Source organism: Enhydra lutris, unplaced genomic scaffold (assembly GCF_002288905.1).
Source record: "Enhydra lutris kenyoni isolate GAN:26980312 unplaced genomic scaffold, ASM228890v2 scaffoldscaffold21, whole genome shotgun sequence".
Classification (NCBI taxonomy): domain Eukaryota; kingdom Metazoa; phylum Chordata; class Mammalia; order Carnivora; family Mustelidae; genus Enhydra; species Enhydra lutris.
Window position 1 is genome coordinate 62,968,163 of NW_019154105.1, and position 14,985 is coordinate 62,983,147.

Below are 14,985 nucleotides of genomic sequence, written 5' to 3' on the forward strand. Positions count from 1 at the left end.
TTGGGTATAAGTGGTTACCTTGGGTTTGGGGTCAGATCTGAGTTTGACTTCCAGGTTTGCCACTTAGAGAGCAAGTCATTTTGTCTCTCTGAGCTTCAGTTTCCCTATCTGCAAAATGAGGCAAAATAGGGCCCATCCACAAAATTTGTTAGAAGAGTTCAATGGAATAAAGCTCAAACAGAACTTAGCAAAATGCCTAGTATACAGAAAATGCTCTATAAAACTGTTTTTCTTTACTTACTGGCTGGTTTCAAGCAGCAGGATGGAATAACATGGTTTATTCTTTGTTTTCAGTACATCAAGTCCTTCTACAATGAATCGTGGGAAAGAAGGCATGGGCATCCTATAGACCCAGATACTCTGACTCTACTCTGGTCTGTGACGGTGTCCATATTTGCAATCGGTGGCCTCGTGGGGACTTTAATGGTGAAGCTGATCGGAAAAGTTCTTGGGAGGTTAGTGGTGGTTGTCTTTGCTTGGGGATCCTCTCTGTGGTATTTATAATATGTCTGTATCATAGTGAATGTCCCAGAAGGCAACAGAATTCCATTTAAACAGTTCAGCTGGAGAGATTTTAATGATGCCAGAAAAGCAAGGGGAGGAGATAGGGCTCCCGAGGTCAGGGAGGAGTGAAGACCATGGAAAAGGCTGACAAGCAGGAGCTGAGGTTGTGAGGGCTGTGTGAACTGGGCTGTGTCGGGCCGCATTATCCGAACAGGGAGGGAGTAGGGGAGAGATATCCTGCCCTGTCTCTTCTCCCACCATCCAACCTACCACCAGTGCCCATCATTGGTCAAACCCAAGTAATAACCAGAAACACGAGGAGCCTGCTGGTGTAGTCGGGGAGGACCAGCTCCCAGCACTCAGAGCAGGACAGGGAGGGAGGAGATGGATCTGGCTGCAGGGACAGATGGAGAAGGGTCAGCAGAGCATCTTAGCGATTGTTCCAGGTAAGTCCTTATAGGACAGTGTTTTGTTATATGACTGAATGATAACTTACTAAACCAATCTCCCATAGATGGACATTGAGTTTTTTTCAGACCTTTTGTATTGCAAGTACAGCTGCAGCGAGTGTCAAACATTTCATGTTTGAAATTTCCCACCCGGGTCCTCTCTAGTCAGGTCCAGTTTACCTCCTCAGCTTCATTTCTCACTTCTTCCTGTCCTGAAGACTTCTCTGAGATCAGACTGATTATCAGTGCATTTCCCCAGACACTTTCTCTTCATCTTCACTTGGAACTTCCTGGGGGATTTTGAGGTGTTAAGGGAAAAGAAGGGTCTCTGCAGCATTCGTGTTTGAACTTGACTCATGAGCCTTCCACTCTCCAGTCGTGTGCCTTTGGCCAAGTCCTTTAATGTATTTGAAACTCAATCTCCTCCTCTATAAAGTGCCTGGAGGAAATGTTACAGGGACCAGAGAAAGTGAGTGGAGGGAGAAGAGCCCGTTAACAGGAATCCACTAAGTAGAAGGTACTCTTACTTACCAAACGGCTTGCTGTCCTCCTCCTCACCCTCCTGATACCCTCACGTAGCAGGTGCTCCCCAGCTCTCCATATTGCAGTGACCTGAACTGGAAAGGAGATTCAGCAGACCCCAGAAAATCTTTCCACTCTTCAGGGCTACAGAAGCACTATTTAAAAAATCGCTACCCCTTCCTTTACCCTCGGCCTCACATGCCCAGCAAGGAGCAAGTTAGAGCTGATGGTGTTTCAGAGCAGGCTCTCGTGAGGCTGGGACAGGAAGCCATCCTGAAAACATGCATATCATGCTCATGCCGTCCCCCAGTGAGGCAGGGGAGGTGCTGACATCTACCTTGACCGTAAGGCCACTTCCAGGTGGTAACTTATGGGAACTCTGCCCTCCAGAGAAATACAGCTATTGCATAGTGGAATAAGGGCTGCCATTTGCTGAGGTCCCCCAGTGTTCCAGGCACACTCACGTGCACACACACACACACACACACACACACACTGTCTTCTTTCATTTACTCCACTCCCTGAAGTCTTGAATGGGGCATGGAGTTCAGAGCTTACACGGTGCCTGAGCTCAGGTTGGACCCATCTATACAGCCTGGTGCCCCTTCCACTGTGCCAAGCAAATCATAAGTAGGGCTCTGCTGGCAGTGGTGCTATAAAATCCATGACTGTTTGACCACAGGGAGGTGACTAGCTGGCCCCCTGATCGGCCTTACCGACTAGGGTCCATGAGGCCCTGTTACTAAGCCCAGTCCTCTGACCTATTCTAATTAGATAGAGTCACCCTTGGCCCCTGGATTTATGGCCTGTCACATACATCTGCCTTGTATCTGGCCGTGGCACTTACACCCCCAGGCTGCCCCATAAGGAGTTTCTGAACCCAAGTGGATGGTACAGGGACAGCCACACTGTAGTTGGGGTCAGGATGCTGTGGCCCACCAAGTCCTGATGCCCCAGCTTGCCAGGTGTGTGATGTGGGACTTTGCCCCCCCACCTCTCATCCAGCACCTTCCCCACATGTAAAACGAAGACAACAAAAGCGGCTTTGCAACTTCCAGCAGCATGATGCAAAAACAAAACTAGAAGGAATGGAAAAGAGATAGTAGGTTTCAAAGAAAGTGATTTTCTAAGTGAAGGAGGAGTTCTAGGTTGGAGAGAGATTCTATCAAAAGGTGCTGGTCCTTATGCCCCGGCCAGCTGCCAGTTCCTTTTTTCATCATCACAGGAATAAAGGTTAAACTGAGATGAAGTCTCAGCTTGAGTAGGAACTCTGTTGGGAGGAAAAGGAACAAAACCCAAAGAAGTCTGCTGCCGTTTATTCACTCCCTGCTGCACAGCAGTGCTTGACATTCCATACTTCCTCACTTCTACAACTCTGTATCGTTGTCCCTATTCTACAGGTGATGAATCTGAGGCCCTTAGAGGCCTAGCAACTTGCCCGAGGTGACAGAGAACAAGGTTGACCTGAGATTCAGATCTGGTCTGTTTGAACAGAGCCTGTGAATTTCCTATCATGTGGTGTCTGTTAAAACTGCCTCTTGATGCCTTATTGTTTGTCTCCCGGGGCAGGGGCTGTTGGGAAGAAAGAAGAGGGTGGGCTTAATGCGCAAGGCTGGGATGGGGTCCCACAGTAGGGGGACCCCATCCTTGCCAGGACATGCTGAATTTATCTCTCAGGGGTACAGGTTCCTTGTCTCCTGGAGTCTTTGGCTTGGAGAATTCTGGTTGAATCCCTCTGCTTTTTTGGGGTCATCTGTCTCTGGCCACCTGGCTCTAGTGACAGAGCCCTCCTTCCCTCATGAGACAGGTTGGTGACCATGTTGGCACATGGATGCTGGCTAGAGGTTGGGGCCATGTATGAGTCACTCAAGTTCTCCAAGCTTGGCTTAGTTAGTGACAAAACGAAGATAAAGCAATGGCCTGTCCGAGGGTTGTCATGAAGATGAAACGAGATGGTGGGTATAAAACGCTCATCCCAGTGGTTGACATGGTGTGTCAGTGCCCACTTTATGTTGGCTAGTGTCATTGTCATCCTTGTCCCCATCCTCACACAGTCTTTCTGCGGCCCATGAGCCCATCATTCGACAGAGCTGGCTGTGAATATGTTCTTCCGGTTGCACTGAAGTTGGCCTCCTTAAAGCTTATTGCTGGATCTAGTTTTTCCCTTTAGAGCAGAGCAGAGGAAGTGTGCAAAAAACAAGAGAAAACAAAACAAAACAAACAAAAAAAACAGAGGGAAACTTACTTGGGCTTTGAAATCGGGCTCTTAAGCATCTTCTGTTTTAATTAAATAATTTATTTTTTAATATATTTTCAGTGTACCAGAATTCATTTTTTACGTACCACACCCAGTGCTCCATGCAATACGTGCCCTCCATAATACCCACCACAAGGCTTACCCATCCCCCCACTCCCCTTGCCTCCAAAACCCTCAGATTGTTTTTCAGGGTCCATAGTCTCTCATGGTTCATCTCCCCCTCTGATTTCCCCCAACTCACTTCTCCTCTCTATTTCCCCATGTCCTCCATGTTATTCCTTATGCTCCACAAGTGAGTGAAACCGTATGATAATTGACTCTCTCTGCTTGACTTACTCCACTCAGCATAATCTCTTCCAGTCCCGTCCATGTTGATACAAAAGTTGGGTATTCATCCTTTCTGATGGAGGCATAATACTCCATAGTGTATATGGGCCACATCTCCCTTATCCATTCGTCCATTGAAGGGCATCTTGGTTCTTTCCACAGTTTGGCGGCTGTGGCCATTGCTGCTATAAACATTGGGATAGAGATGGCCCTTCTTTTCACTACCTCTGTATCTTTGGGGTAAATACCCAGTAGTGCAATTACAGGGTCCTAGGGAAGCCCTATTTTTAATTTCTTTTTTTTTCATTTTTAATTTTTTTTATTTCTTCTCAGTGTATCAGAATTCATTTTTTATGCACCACACCCAGTGCTCCATGCAATACGTACCCTCCATAATACCCATCACCAGCTCAGTCATCTTCTTGAGCAAGCCGCATAACCACATTCGTCCATCCAGCAAATATTTTTGAACACTGACTGGGAGTCAGACACTGTGACCGGCATTTGGGTCTCAGCGACAAATGGCAGAGCGCGAGCCCGATGCCTAGCTGTCAACAATCCACTCTGCACGTCATGGCGGCACCTGAAAGCCTTGCGGAGGGGGGATGGGGAGTAGAGATGCAAGAAGAGGCAGCTGGTGCCTCTTTCAGGTTTAAATCTGTAAAGTCCAGGTAAGCAAGCCCCACTAAGGGGATGGCTTGTGAGGGCAGCAAGAGATACTATTTACAAAATGCGTCATGTCACTCACGCCTGTGACAGGAACCCAAACCACTCTGGCTCGGGCCCAGATGGAACTAATTGGCTCACGCAACTGGAATATAGCTCAGCTGAATCCACCTGTCTGTTTTCTCTGTCTCAGCTCTGCCTTGCTCTGCATTGGCTTCAGGTATAGGTGCTCTCTCCCCGGTGAGGGCAAGATGGCCCCGGCAGCCCAGGGTGACACTGCTCCTGCTCAGCATCCCCAACATAGGCTTCTCCTGCCAGGAGTTTTAGTAAAGTCCCAGGCCTGCATCTCGTCTACCTGTGTGAGGTTGCATACCCTTGGAGCTTCTCAACCAGGGCCAGTTTTGCTCCTGCCAGAGACATTTGACAATATTGAGAGGTGTTTCTGGTTGTGACAGCCAGGGGGTGCTACCAGCACCTAGCAGAGGCCAAGGAGGCTGAGCTGAGCATCCTGCAATGCCCAGAAGAGCCACCACACACAGAGAATTTTCTGGCCCCAAATGTTAATAGTTCCCAGGTTGAGAAATCCTGGTAAGTAGCATTCTAAATTTAATTTAAAATTACTGTACAATGTGCCCATTCCTGGAGCCACAGTGGGGTGGGGCTGTGACATAAAGTGAGGACGGGAATGTTTCTTGGAGGAAATCCAGGGCACTCCCACCAGAAGAAGGGTGATGGGATTGAACAAGCAGTAACAACCAGTCTCCCATACATCATGCCAGGCAAATAGCAGGTTCTCAAAAGTGTTATTTTTCTCTTCTTGTTCTACTTCAAGATTTTATTTTATTTTTGTTAAAGATTGTATTTATTTATTTGACAGACAGAGATCACAAGTAGGCAGAGGGGCAGGCAGAGAGAGAGAGAGAGAGAGAGAGGAGGAAGCAGGCTCCCCCCTGAGCAGAGATCCCGATGCAGGGCTCGATCCCAGGACCCTGGGATCATGACCTGAGCTGAAGGCAGAGGCTTAACCCACTGAGCCACCCAGGTGCCCCTACTTCAAGATTTTAAAGTGTGTCTTTACTTTATGGGAATGAGAAAGAACATTAGCTCTTAAGATGCTTGCTGGAGGAACCTGCAGGGTACATGGCAAGCACATATAAGGCTTGAACAACAGAAATTTCTTCTCTCACAATTGGAGAGGCTGCAAGTCCAAGATGAAATCGGCAGTGGGATTGGCTGCTCCTGAGTCCATTCTCTTCGACTTGCCGGGGGCTCTCTTCTCACAGTGTCCTCACACGGCCTCTTTCCCTATGTGAGAGCACCCCTGGTGTCTGTTCTTCTTAAAAGGACCCCGGTCCCATCGGATTAGGACCCCATCTTTAGGACCATAATTACTTCCTTGAATGCCCAATTTCCAGATACAGTCATGGGGTGAGGGTTAGGGCTTTAACAGAGGAATTGGCACACAGTTCAATCCGTAATAGAACAGACACACTGAATGCTGACCGTCTCCTCTTTCAGGCTGGAATTGTCTTAGGAAAGCGAGTTCCAGGAGCAGAGCCTGAGAGGGGGATGATATGTTTTGTGGAGGAAGGGCTCTTCAGGAGTTCCCTTGAAGGTGGTAGAAGCAGAAGAGAGAAAAGGGGGAAGAGAGCTAAGACAGGCTGTGCTCTCTGATCCAGTCTGGCCTTGGCTGGCCTGCAGGGGTCTGGAGCATGAATCATACCCTGGAGCTCTCCCACCTGGGGCCACATTCTCCTCCCACCACTCCCCAGTCAGTGGCTGCAGGCTGCGCTGGAGGAGGGGACATCTTCTGGGGTAGGCAGTCTTCTGGAGAAGGGCCAACTGGGAGTCTTGAGCAGCCACAGACACAAAGCAGGGGATTAGGGGGAGAGCTGAGGGACAGGTCCCCACTGGGACTCCTGATACTCCACCTCCATTCTGCCAGCCTCGGAGGCTTGCCATGCACTGTGAGGGTGGCAAGGACTCGGAGAAGAAAGCTATCCTGGGGTTCAAGGCAGATGATGTGGAGAAAGACTGGGCCTGGCGGACGTGGACTTCAGGAAGGCAGCAGTCCAAAGTCTAAAACAGAGAGTCAGCCAACCCCAAACGTGCAGCAACTTTGCTACAAGTTGTTTCTGCACCATCTGTTTGTCTGATTGTGGACAGGACCCATTTGGCATTACTGATGCACGAGCTGGAAATGACAGTTAAAACTCAACAAATAGTCACTCCTGCCCCACACTGCCTGCCACACATCTGTTAGAACCAAACACTGGCCTCCTCTGGGCTCACATAGGACTTTCTCTTTTCCTCTGTCACGTCACTTAGCATTTTACGCTGTTACCACTTAATTACAATTACATTTATGTCTTTTCCCTGCAAGGGGAGCTCCTTGATGCAGGAAACGTGTGTATATATGAGCCCACATGGTGCAGAAGCTGGTACATGCTAGGCAAGCAATAAACATTTGTTGGATAGATGGAAGAACTCATGAAGGAATGCTTGATGCTTGAGGGGTTTTCTACTATTACTTCCCAAGGTGGCCGCTTTTCTCCTGCTTGCATACTTTCGTTCACTCATGCGCTTATTTTCCCAAAAAGTATTTATCGAGCACTTGCTATATGCCAAGCACTCAGGGGCGAACAAAGGGAATAAAGTCCCTGGGGTCACAGGTCTCCTGGCAGAGGGAGCAGTAAGCGCAAATATCCTGGGGGGTGAACAGGCTCAACTTCCTTGGAGGTAAGACAGCATGTCAGTGTGGCTGGGGCCAAGTCAATGAGTAGAAACTGAAGCTGGGGAGGTCTCTGAGATTGGATCCAGAGGGCCTTGTGGGGCAGAGTTGGGACTTTGGCTTTTACTCTGAGTAAGACGGGAAGTTACTGGAGTGTTTTAAGAGTGGGCCTGCCTCGCAGTTTGAAGGGCTTGCTGTTATCAGTGCATCTGGGGAGGCCAGTTAGGAGCATCGTGACATCATCCAGGTGGCACCAGGTGTGTAACAAGACACAGTGAAAGGCAGAAAGAATTTTATGCATTTGGGACATATTTTGGAAGTAGAGAAAACAGACGTTACTGATGTATGATATGTGGGGAGTGAAACAGAGAAGTGAAAAATAATGCTAACGTTTTTGGCCTGAGCATCTGCAAGGATTGTGGTGTGTTGTTTTGGTTTGGGTTTTTTGTTTGTTTGTTTTGGTTTGAGGTAGGGAAGCCCATGTGAGGGATAGGGGTTTTTTGGGGCAAAGGAAGAACAGTATTAGGAACTCAGTTTTAGATATATTCACCGTGAATTGCCTGTTAGACCCACTCGTGAAGACATGCAGCAAGTGGTTAGATATATGGATCTAGCCCTCAGAGGGGAGCGCAGAGCTCGGATGTATGTCTGGGTGTCGTCAGTACATAGGTGACACTAAAAGCCGGGAAATGAGATCACCTAGGAAGTGTATGGAGGCCAAAGGAATGGGCTCAAGGGCTGAGACCAGGAGCCCTTCAACACTGAGAGGGTTGGGAAGATGATAAGGATCAGCCAGTGAGGAAGGAACAGACCCACCACTGCATGAGGGCTGGAAAACACGTGAAGGAAGGAAGTGGTGATCCTCTGTGTTCAGCGCTGCTGAGAAACGAAATCCGGGCCTGAGCTGTGGTTGATGGATTTAGCAATGTGAAAGGGTGTTACAGAAGCATGATGGGGAAGACTAACTCTGGAGTGGGTTTAAGAGAGAAGAATAACTTGAGACAATGAGTCTAGGTGAGTATAGTTTCCTTCAAAAAGATGGGAGCTACAGCAGGGTGTAAATGAGTTGTTCCAGCAGAGGTGGAAATCGGTAGTCAGGAGCAGGAGATGAAACTTGCTGAAGCTACTTTTGTGCAGGTGAGAGGGGCAGGGGAACTGGTCAGTAACTGGAGGGGTCAGCCTCAGATGAGAACAGGGATGGTACATCCATAGGAACACAAGGGGAGACAGTGTGTGTGCACAGAAGCAGGAAGTCAATGCATGTGGAGGGAACACGTGACATCCTCTCCGGATTGTTTCTGCTTTTTCGGTGGTGTAAAAAGCAGGGTCATCAGCTGAGAAGAAAGATAGGGGATTTGGAGAGAGAGAAGATGTGCAAAATAGTCCTGTAGGAGAACAGGAGACCGAATAGTCCAGGGAACCACAGAATGGCTGCCAGGGGTCCCGAAAGCCTGCTTGAGATCAGTGCTCCTGAATTTCAAGCGACACCAGTCAACACAGTTGTGGGTTTTTCTCCAGCCAAGCTGAGCTCTGTGGTGCATGGGTGAGGTAGGTCAGGATCTAACCAGAGTTGGAGTTTGCCAAGCACGTGTAATGAAGGCAATTGGGTCAGTGGGTCAAGGAGCTGAGGGTGTATGGCTGTTTAAAATGATGGATCATGGAATTCCGGCTGGGTAAGCAGGAATGGGTGGACATGAGGAAGGTGAGGATTGGTGGAAACAAGGTATGATCTTGGTTTATAGGCTAAGCCAGGCTAAAGAATTGTTGGAAGGGTGGGTGGTGGCAGCCGTATATCCAAAGGCTCCCCATTCCACTAGGCCTTTCCAGAAGTACTTTCTAAATCCAACCTAAATATTCCCTGTGTCTTCCACCACTTGGTTCCTGTGCATTGAGCTAAAGCATGACATAGTGGAAGCTCTCACATTTTCTCTGAGCCTTCTCTTGTCCAGGCTCAGTGTGCTGAGTCCCTTTGGCCCTTTCTCAGGTGACCTACTCTCCACCCTTCTCATCACCTTATCACTCTTCCTCGTATTTGGCCCCTTCTGCTGGGAGCTGATGATCTTCTGGGCTGCACAGGAAAATTCTGCACTATGGGAAAGCTCAGAATGATGGGTCAGGTGTCCCAGGTGGGGCTCTGTGCCCCAGAAATGGCATGGCCCTGTCTCCCTTGTTTCTGTTGCCATGTTCACCCCCTGGGGAAAATGGGGGAAAAATCATTAAAATCCCCATGTCTGAACCCCAGTGAGTCAACTTCGTAAATTATTTTGCAGGTAAGGTTTCCATCTTCACTGGGACACTGTCAGGCTGGGGGTTATTTTGGGAAAGAATATATTAACATGATGAGCTTGCTTAGAGGGTGTGTGGCCCTGTTTGCAAATATTTCAAGTCAGACCTGAATGTGATTCTAACATTCTCTGCATAGCACAAAATATACCATCACGTCCAGTGCATGAGCTAGGTCCGAAGCACTTTGTGGCATCCCCGGCTCCTCTTTCTCTCTGCCTCTGTCCAGTTCATCTGTAAACCCCATTAGCTGTCTTCAGAACATACCAGGATCTGATCACGTCCCACTGCTGCCATCCTGGTCCAATCACCATCAGTACTTGATGTGATCAAGTACTGAGTGATCCATCATCAGATCTTCCCAGCTGGTCTCCCTGTTTCCACTCTGACTTCTACAGCCCATGGTCAACATATAAGACTGTATGATCTTGTTAATTAAAGATGTCAGTCAGGGAGCCATCCCATCCCTCTCCTTAGAATCTTCCAGGGTCTGCCCATCTCTTTCCAGGTGAGAACCCAGGTTGTCATGGTGGCTCATACAAGACCCTCATGAGCTCCCCTGCCCATCTCTCTGCCTTCATTCCACTACTTGTTCTCCTGCCCTCCTCTGCCTCCAGCCCCCTGGCCTCACCGGCATACCTGAAAATAGCCCACGTCTTTATACCTCCCTACTAAGATTGCTGCTTCCTGATATCTGTATGGCTCATCTGCATTCCTTCTGTGCTTACTGTTTGTGCTTAATGTCACCTTCCCAGATGTCTCCCTGTGTAAACTTCCTCTCCTTCCCTGCATTAGTTTTCTCTACAACACTTGTCAACATCTGACATGCTACATATGTTTTATTTTTTACTTGTTTATTGAAAAGAACATAAAAGCAGACTCTTGGGCATGTTCACAGCTATATGCCAGACCTTAGAACGGTGTTCGTCACTCAGTCCACACTGAAATGTGTGTTGAGTGAATGAATGTCAGTGGAATGAATGAATGATCATTGAAGGAATAAATGGATGTGAGTAATATAGCAGCCACCACTGTGGATAGCTCTGTGTCAGGGTTACTGGGATGGTAAATCTCCCATTTAATAGTATGTCCGCTTGACCAAGTACTCAAGTTCTAGATCTGTTTCCTTCACGTGGGAAATGGGGTAGCAAGATTACCTAACTCATGGGTGTCCAGTGAGTATAAAGCACTTAAAATAGTGCCTTGGCACATAGCAAGTACCCAGTGAATATTACCTATCACCATGGATTTTATTTCTTTTTTAGTTTATTGAGGCACCAAATAAGTTCTAGGTGCCATCCTCAACACTTTTCATAAATCATCTGATTCTTGCAGGAGCCTTACAAGATAGGCACTGTTACATCCATTTTACAGGTGTGGAAACCAAGGCTCAGAGGGTGTAGGAAATCTGCCCAGGGTTGTTGAGTCAGCATGTGGATGGGCTGTCCAAGCAGGAACGTTATTGGAGGTGGATTCAGGAGAACAGTATTCATCCTGCCCATAGACTTAGAAGCTGAAGGAAGACTCAGAATATGTCAGATCTGGGAAAAAAGGAGGAAGCTTGGCTTAAGATGACTTGCCTTCTAGAATTTACTCCTTCATTTATGCAAGAAAGATGTATGGGGCACTTGCATGTGCTAGGAAAAGGTTTAGTCCTTGGAGCTACAGCGATAAGGCAGAATCTCTGCGCCCATGGAGCTGATACTCTAGGAGGGCATATGCCAACATAAACAAAAGAAATGTGGGCTCATATTCTGTGTTGTTGGGCCCATAAAGAAAAATAAGATGATAGGGTTATGGGCGATGGGCCCTGCAGCTGGGGGAGTTGCTGCATCAGATAGTGTCAGAGATGGCATTTGAATCACTTGAGTGAGATAAGACTGGGACAATGAATAGAGGGGCTCCCAGGACAAGGGTCGTGGGTCAGGAAAGGAGCCTGACACCCTGAAGAGATGGCAGGAAGGCTCATGAGCATGAAGACCTGAGTATCAGATGGTGTAGCAAAGGCCATCTCATGCAAGGTTTTGTAGGCCCAGGAGCGGAGTTGATCCTCAGTGCAGTGGGAAGCCCTAGAAGGTTCTAAGTAAGGGGAAATATGTCAGTGCTTGCTTGGCAAGGATCGCTGTAGCTGTTGGGTGGACCATGAATTATACAGCAGGCCAGGAGTGGAATCAGGAGCCCCCCATGGCTCCTACATTTGTCAGAGTGTAAGGCAATGGTGGTCTGCTCCACTGTGGCACTGTGAACTGGAAATGGGGGAAGTGCTTTGCCCTGGGATATATTTTGGAAGTGGTGTCAGTAAGACTCCACGATGGAATGCATGGAGGTCAGAAGGAAAATAAGAGAGAGAAGCATTATTCCCAGATTTTTGATGTAAGCCACTAGGAAGGTGGAGTCTTTATTTACTCAGATGGGGAAGACTGAGGAAAGAGGGATTTGGATGTATTTGTTGGAAGATTAGCATTGGGAATTCAAGAGTTCCATTTTAAATATGCGTGGCTTGAGATGCCTGTTGGACATGCAAGTGGAAATGCCTAGGAGGCAGCTGGATATGTAAGTCTGGGTTGAGATGACTCTAGGCCCGAGATACAGTTGGGAATTGCCATCGGTTAAGGTAACAGGACTAGGTGAAATCACACAGGGAGGGAGTGGAGGCAGAGGACAGACCAGCCTTGAGATGAGAAGGGGAAGCTGGTAGGGAGAAAACAGGAGAGAGTGGGATCCCAGACATCCTGAGAAGACTGTGTTTCAGGAAGAGTACACAGTCAACCCTATCAGATGCTGTTGAGAGGCTGTCCTGGGGGTACACAACAGCTGTTGTTTGTCAGGGTGTGTGTTCCTGGTCATCTTCACAAAGGCAGTCTCCACAGAGTGGTAGCAAGGATCCAATCAGTGGGACGAGGAAAGAAGGGGAGGGGAGCAGACAGTACCCTTTAAGGAGTTTCACTCTAAAAGGAGCTGACACAAGGGGCAGTGGCTGCAGAGGGATGAGGGCCAAGACATAGTAGCTATGTTCGTATGGGAATGGTGAGGTGGAGGGTGGCTTCTCTCCAGTAGTGGACAGCCAGTGTGCAGGAGACCGATGCGTCCTACCTTTCTGGGGCAGCTTTAGCCACACACAGGTGGCTGCCACCTTGTAACACCTCCACCTCCTCCTCGGTGAATTGTCCAGGTCATGGGTACTGCTGGCTACAGGTGTAAGAGATGAAATGAATGAAATGAGACCATTTATGTAAAAGCCATGCTCTTTCTAGACTCTTCAGATGGTCTCTTGTTGAGTCTGCAAGTATTGGGATTCTCTAGGGATGGACCAAAGAGTCTCTCTTCTTATGTGCTGTTGGTGGATCTGATGAGAAGCCAGCCTTGCGAACCACCAACTAATGCAAACATTATTGCTATGAAAGTCATGACCATCATCCGAGCATCAGAGGTCCAGCTTAACTGGAACAGGGTCATAGGAGTCGATGTCTGACTTCTGATCAAACCCTTCATTTCTCAGTCTATAGGTTACAGAACATGTTGTTTTGCTCAACATCCAAGAATCCTCTGAGTCTGGCCTCAGCATTCCTCCCATCTCTCCCCTCTCTCAACAACCTCTTCACAAACTTGATTTACACTGGGCTCTGCATCCACAGGGGTTTGTGCTGTGAGGTCTCAAGAAGTAGAACTGGGGCCAGAGATGGAGCTGCAGGGAGAACCCTTTGGCTTTTTGTGGGAAATCACTTTTTCATAGACAAGCTGCTGCCATGCCTGGGATGGAAGGCTAAAAGGCTGAGGCAGCACTGCTGGGGCCTATGAGTCAGGCCCACTCAGTGGGGGCAGGGTGGGCAGGGTGCTGGCATCCCAGAAAAAAGGCTGGGGCTGCAGAGCAGATGCACCTGCTGCTATGGGAGCAGGAAGATAGGAAGGGAGATACCCAGCCTCCTCTTTTTGCCAGGGGAGATTAACATCAGGCCCCTCTTTGGCCAGGCCTACCAGAGAGCAGGAAGCAGAGAGTCTGGGAAATGTAGTGCCCTTGGAGACGGCAGAGCAGAGGAAGGATTCCCTGGATAGACAGGCCAACGACAGGCACAGGTCCCACTTTTACACTCTCAGCATCAGTATCTTTACTTTTAATTGACTTCCGTGTGACAGATCATTTTTCTGTGTCCCTAACTAGATTTAAAAACCCTATGAGGGCAGGACAGGGACTGACTTACTCTCGGTGGTAGACCCCATGTCTAGCACTCACTAAATACTTGCCAGGTGGAAACGCTCATGAAAGTCCTCGCTGCTGTGAGGCTGCAGGTCTTCCCACCACCACCCAGCTCTCTTCTTAAGGCTGATATGTCAGTTCCTCAGAAGACTGAAGGGAAGGGCCATGAGCACTGCACAGACCCGGGGCACTAGCCTGCTCTCATTGTGCTTTGAGGTCTCACTAATAACAGAAATTAGTGCTTTTGGATTCATCGTTTTGAAGCCTGAGTCTGTGACCTTCTGCAGGGAGGTCAGCTTAGAGGGGAATATCTATTTTAAGTCTTGGCCAAATCATAATATCCCCTCATTATAACATCCATTTAAATTGATTTTTTGACAGGGAGGTTGTATTTATATCTTGAATAATTAATACATTCATATGGTATAACTTTCAAAAGGACCAAATGAGTGTCAAGTAGGAAGTTTCCATTGCATTTCTTTCCAATCAGATCCCCTTCCTGGAGGTGACCTTTGATGCCACTTTGTTGTGTATCTCTTCAAAGGTTTGTATCGGTCTTTTCATGCATGCATACACGCACACCCACACACTTCTTCTTCACACAGATTGTTGCATATTCCACAAAAAGTTCTGTTCCTTGCTCTTTGCAGTTAACAATCTATCTTTTTTTTTTTAATTTCTTTTCAGTGTACCAGAATTCATTGTTTATGTACCACACCCAATGTTCCATGCAGTACGTGCCCTCCATAATATCCGCCACCAGGCTCACCCAACCTCCCAGCCCCCACCCCTTCAAAACCCTCAGATTGTTTTTCAGGGTCCATAGTCCCTCATGGTTCATCTCCCCCTCCAGTTTCCCCCAACTCCCTTCTCTCCGTCTCTCCATGTCTTCTGTGTTATATCTTATGCTCCACAAATAAGTGAAACCATATAATAATTGACTCTCTCTGCTTGACTTATTTCACTCAGCATAATCTCTTCCAGTCCCGTCCATGTTGATACAAAAGTTGGGTATTCATCCTTTCTGATGGAGGCATAATACTCCATAGTG

The 14,985-nt window shown here is 48.0% G+C and overlaps 1 protein-coding gene across 3 annotated transcripts in view; it reads left to right on the plus strand.

Moving 5' to 3' along the window:
* The window catches only part of LOC111149099 (solute carrier family 2 member 9), a 200,610-nt gene that overhangs the window by 32,300 nt on the left and 153,325 nt on the right, over nucleotides 1-14,985 (plus strand). For all 3 annotated transcript variants that reach the window (XM_022506018.1, XM_022506019.1, XM_022506017.1), the window contains one exon: nucleotides 295-455. In XM_022506018.1, coding sequence (XP_022361726.1) covers nucleotides 295-455 — 161 coding nt within the window. The remainder of the gene's footprint in view (nucleotides 1-294; nucleotides 456-14,985) is intronic.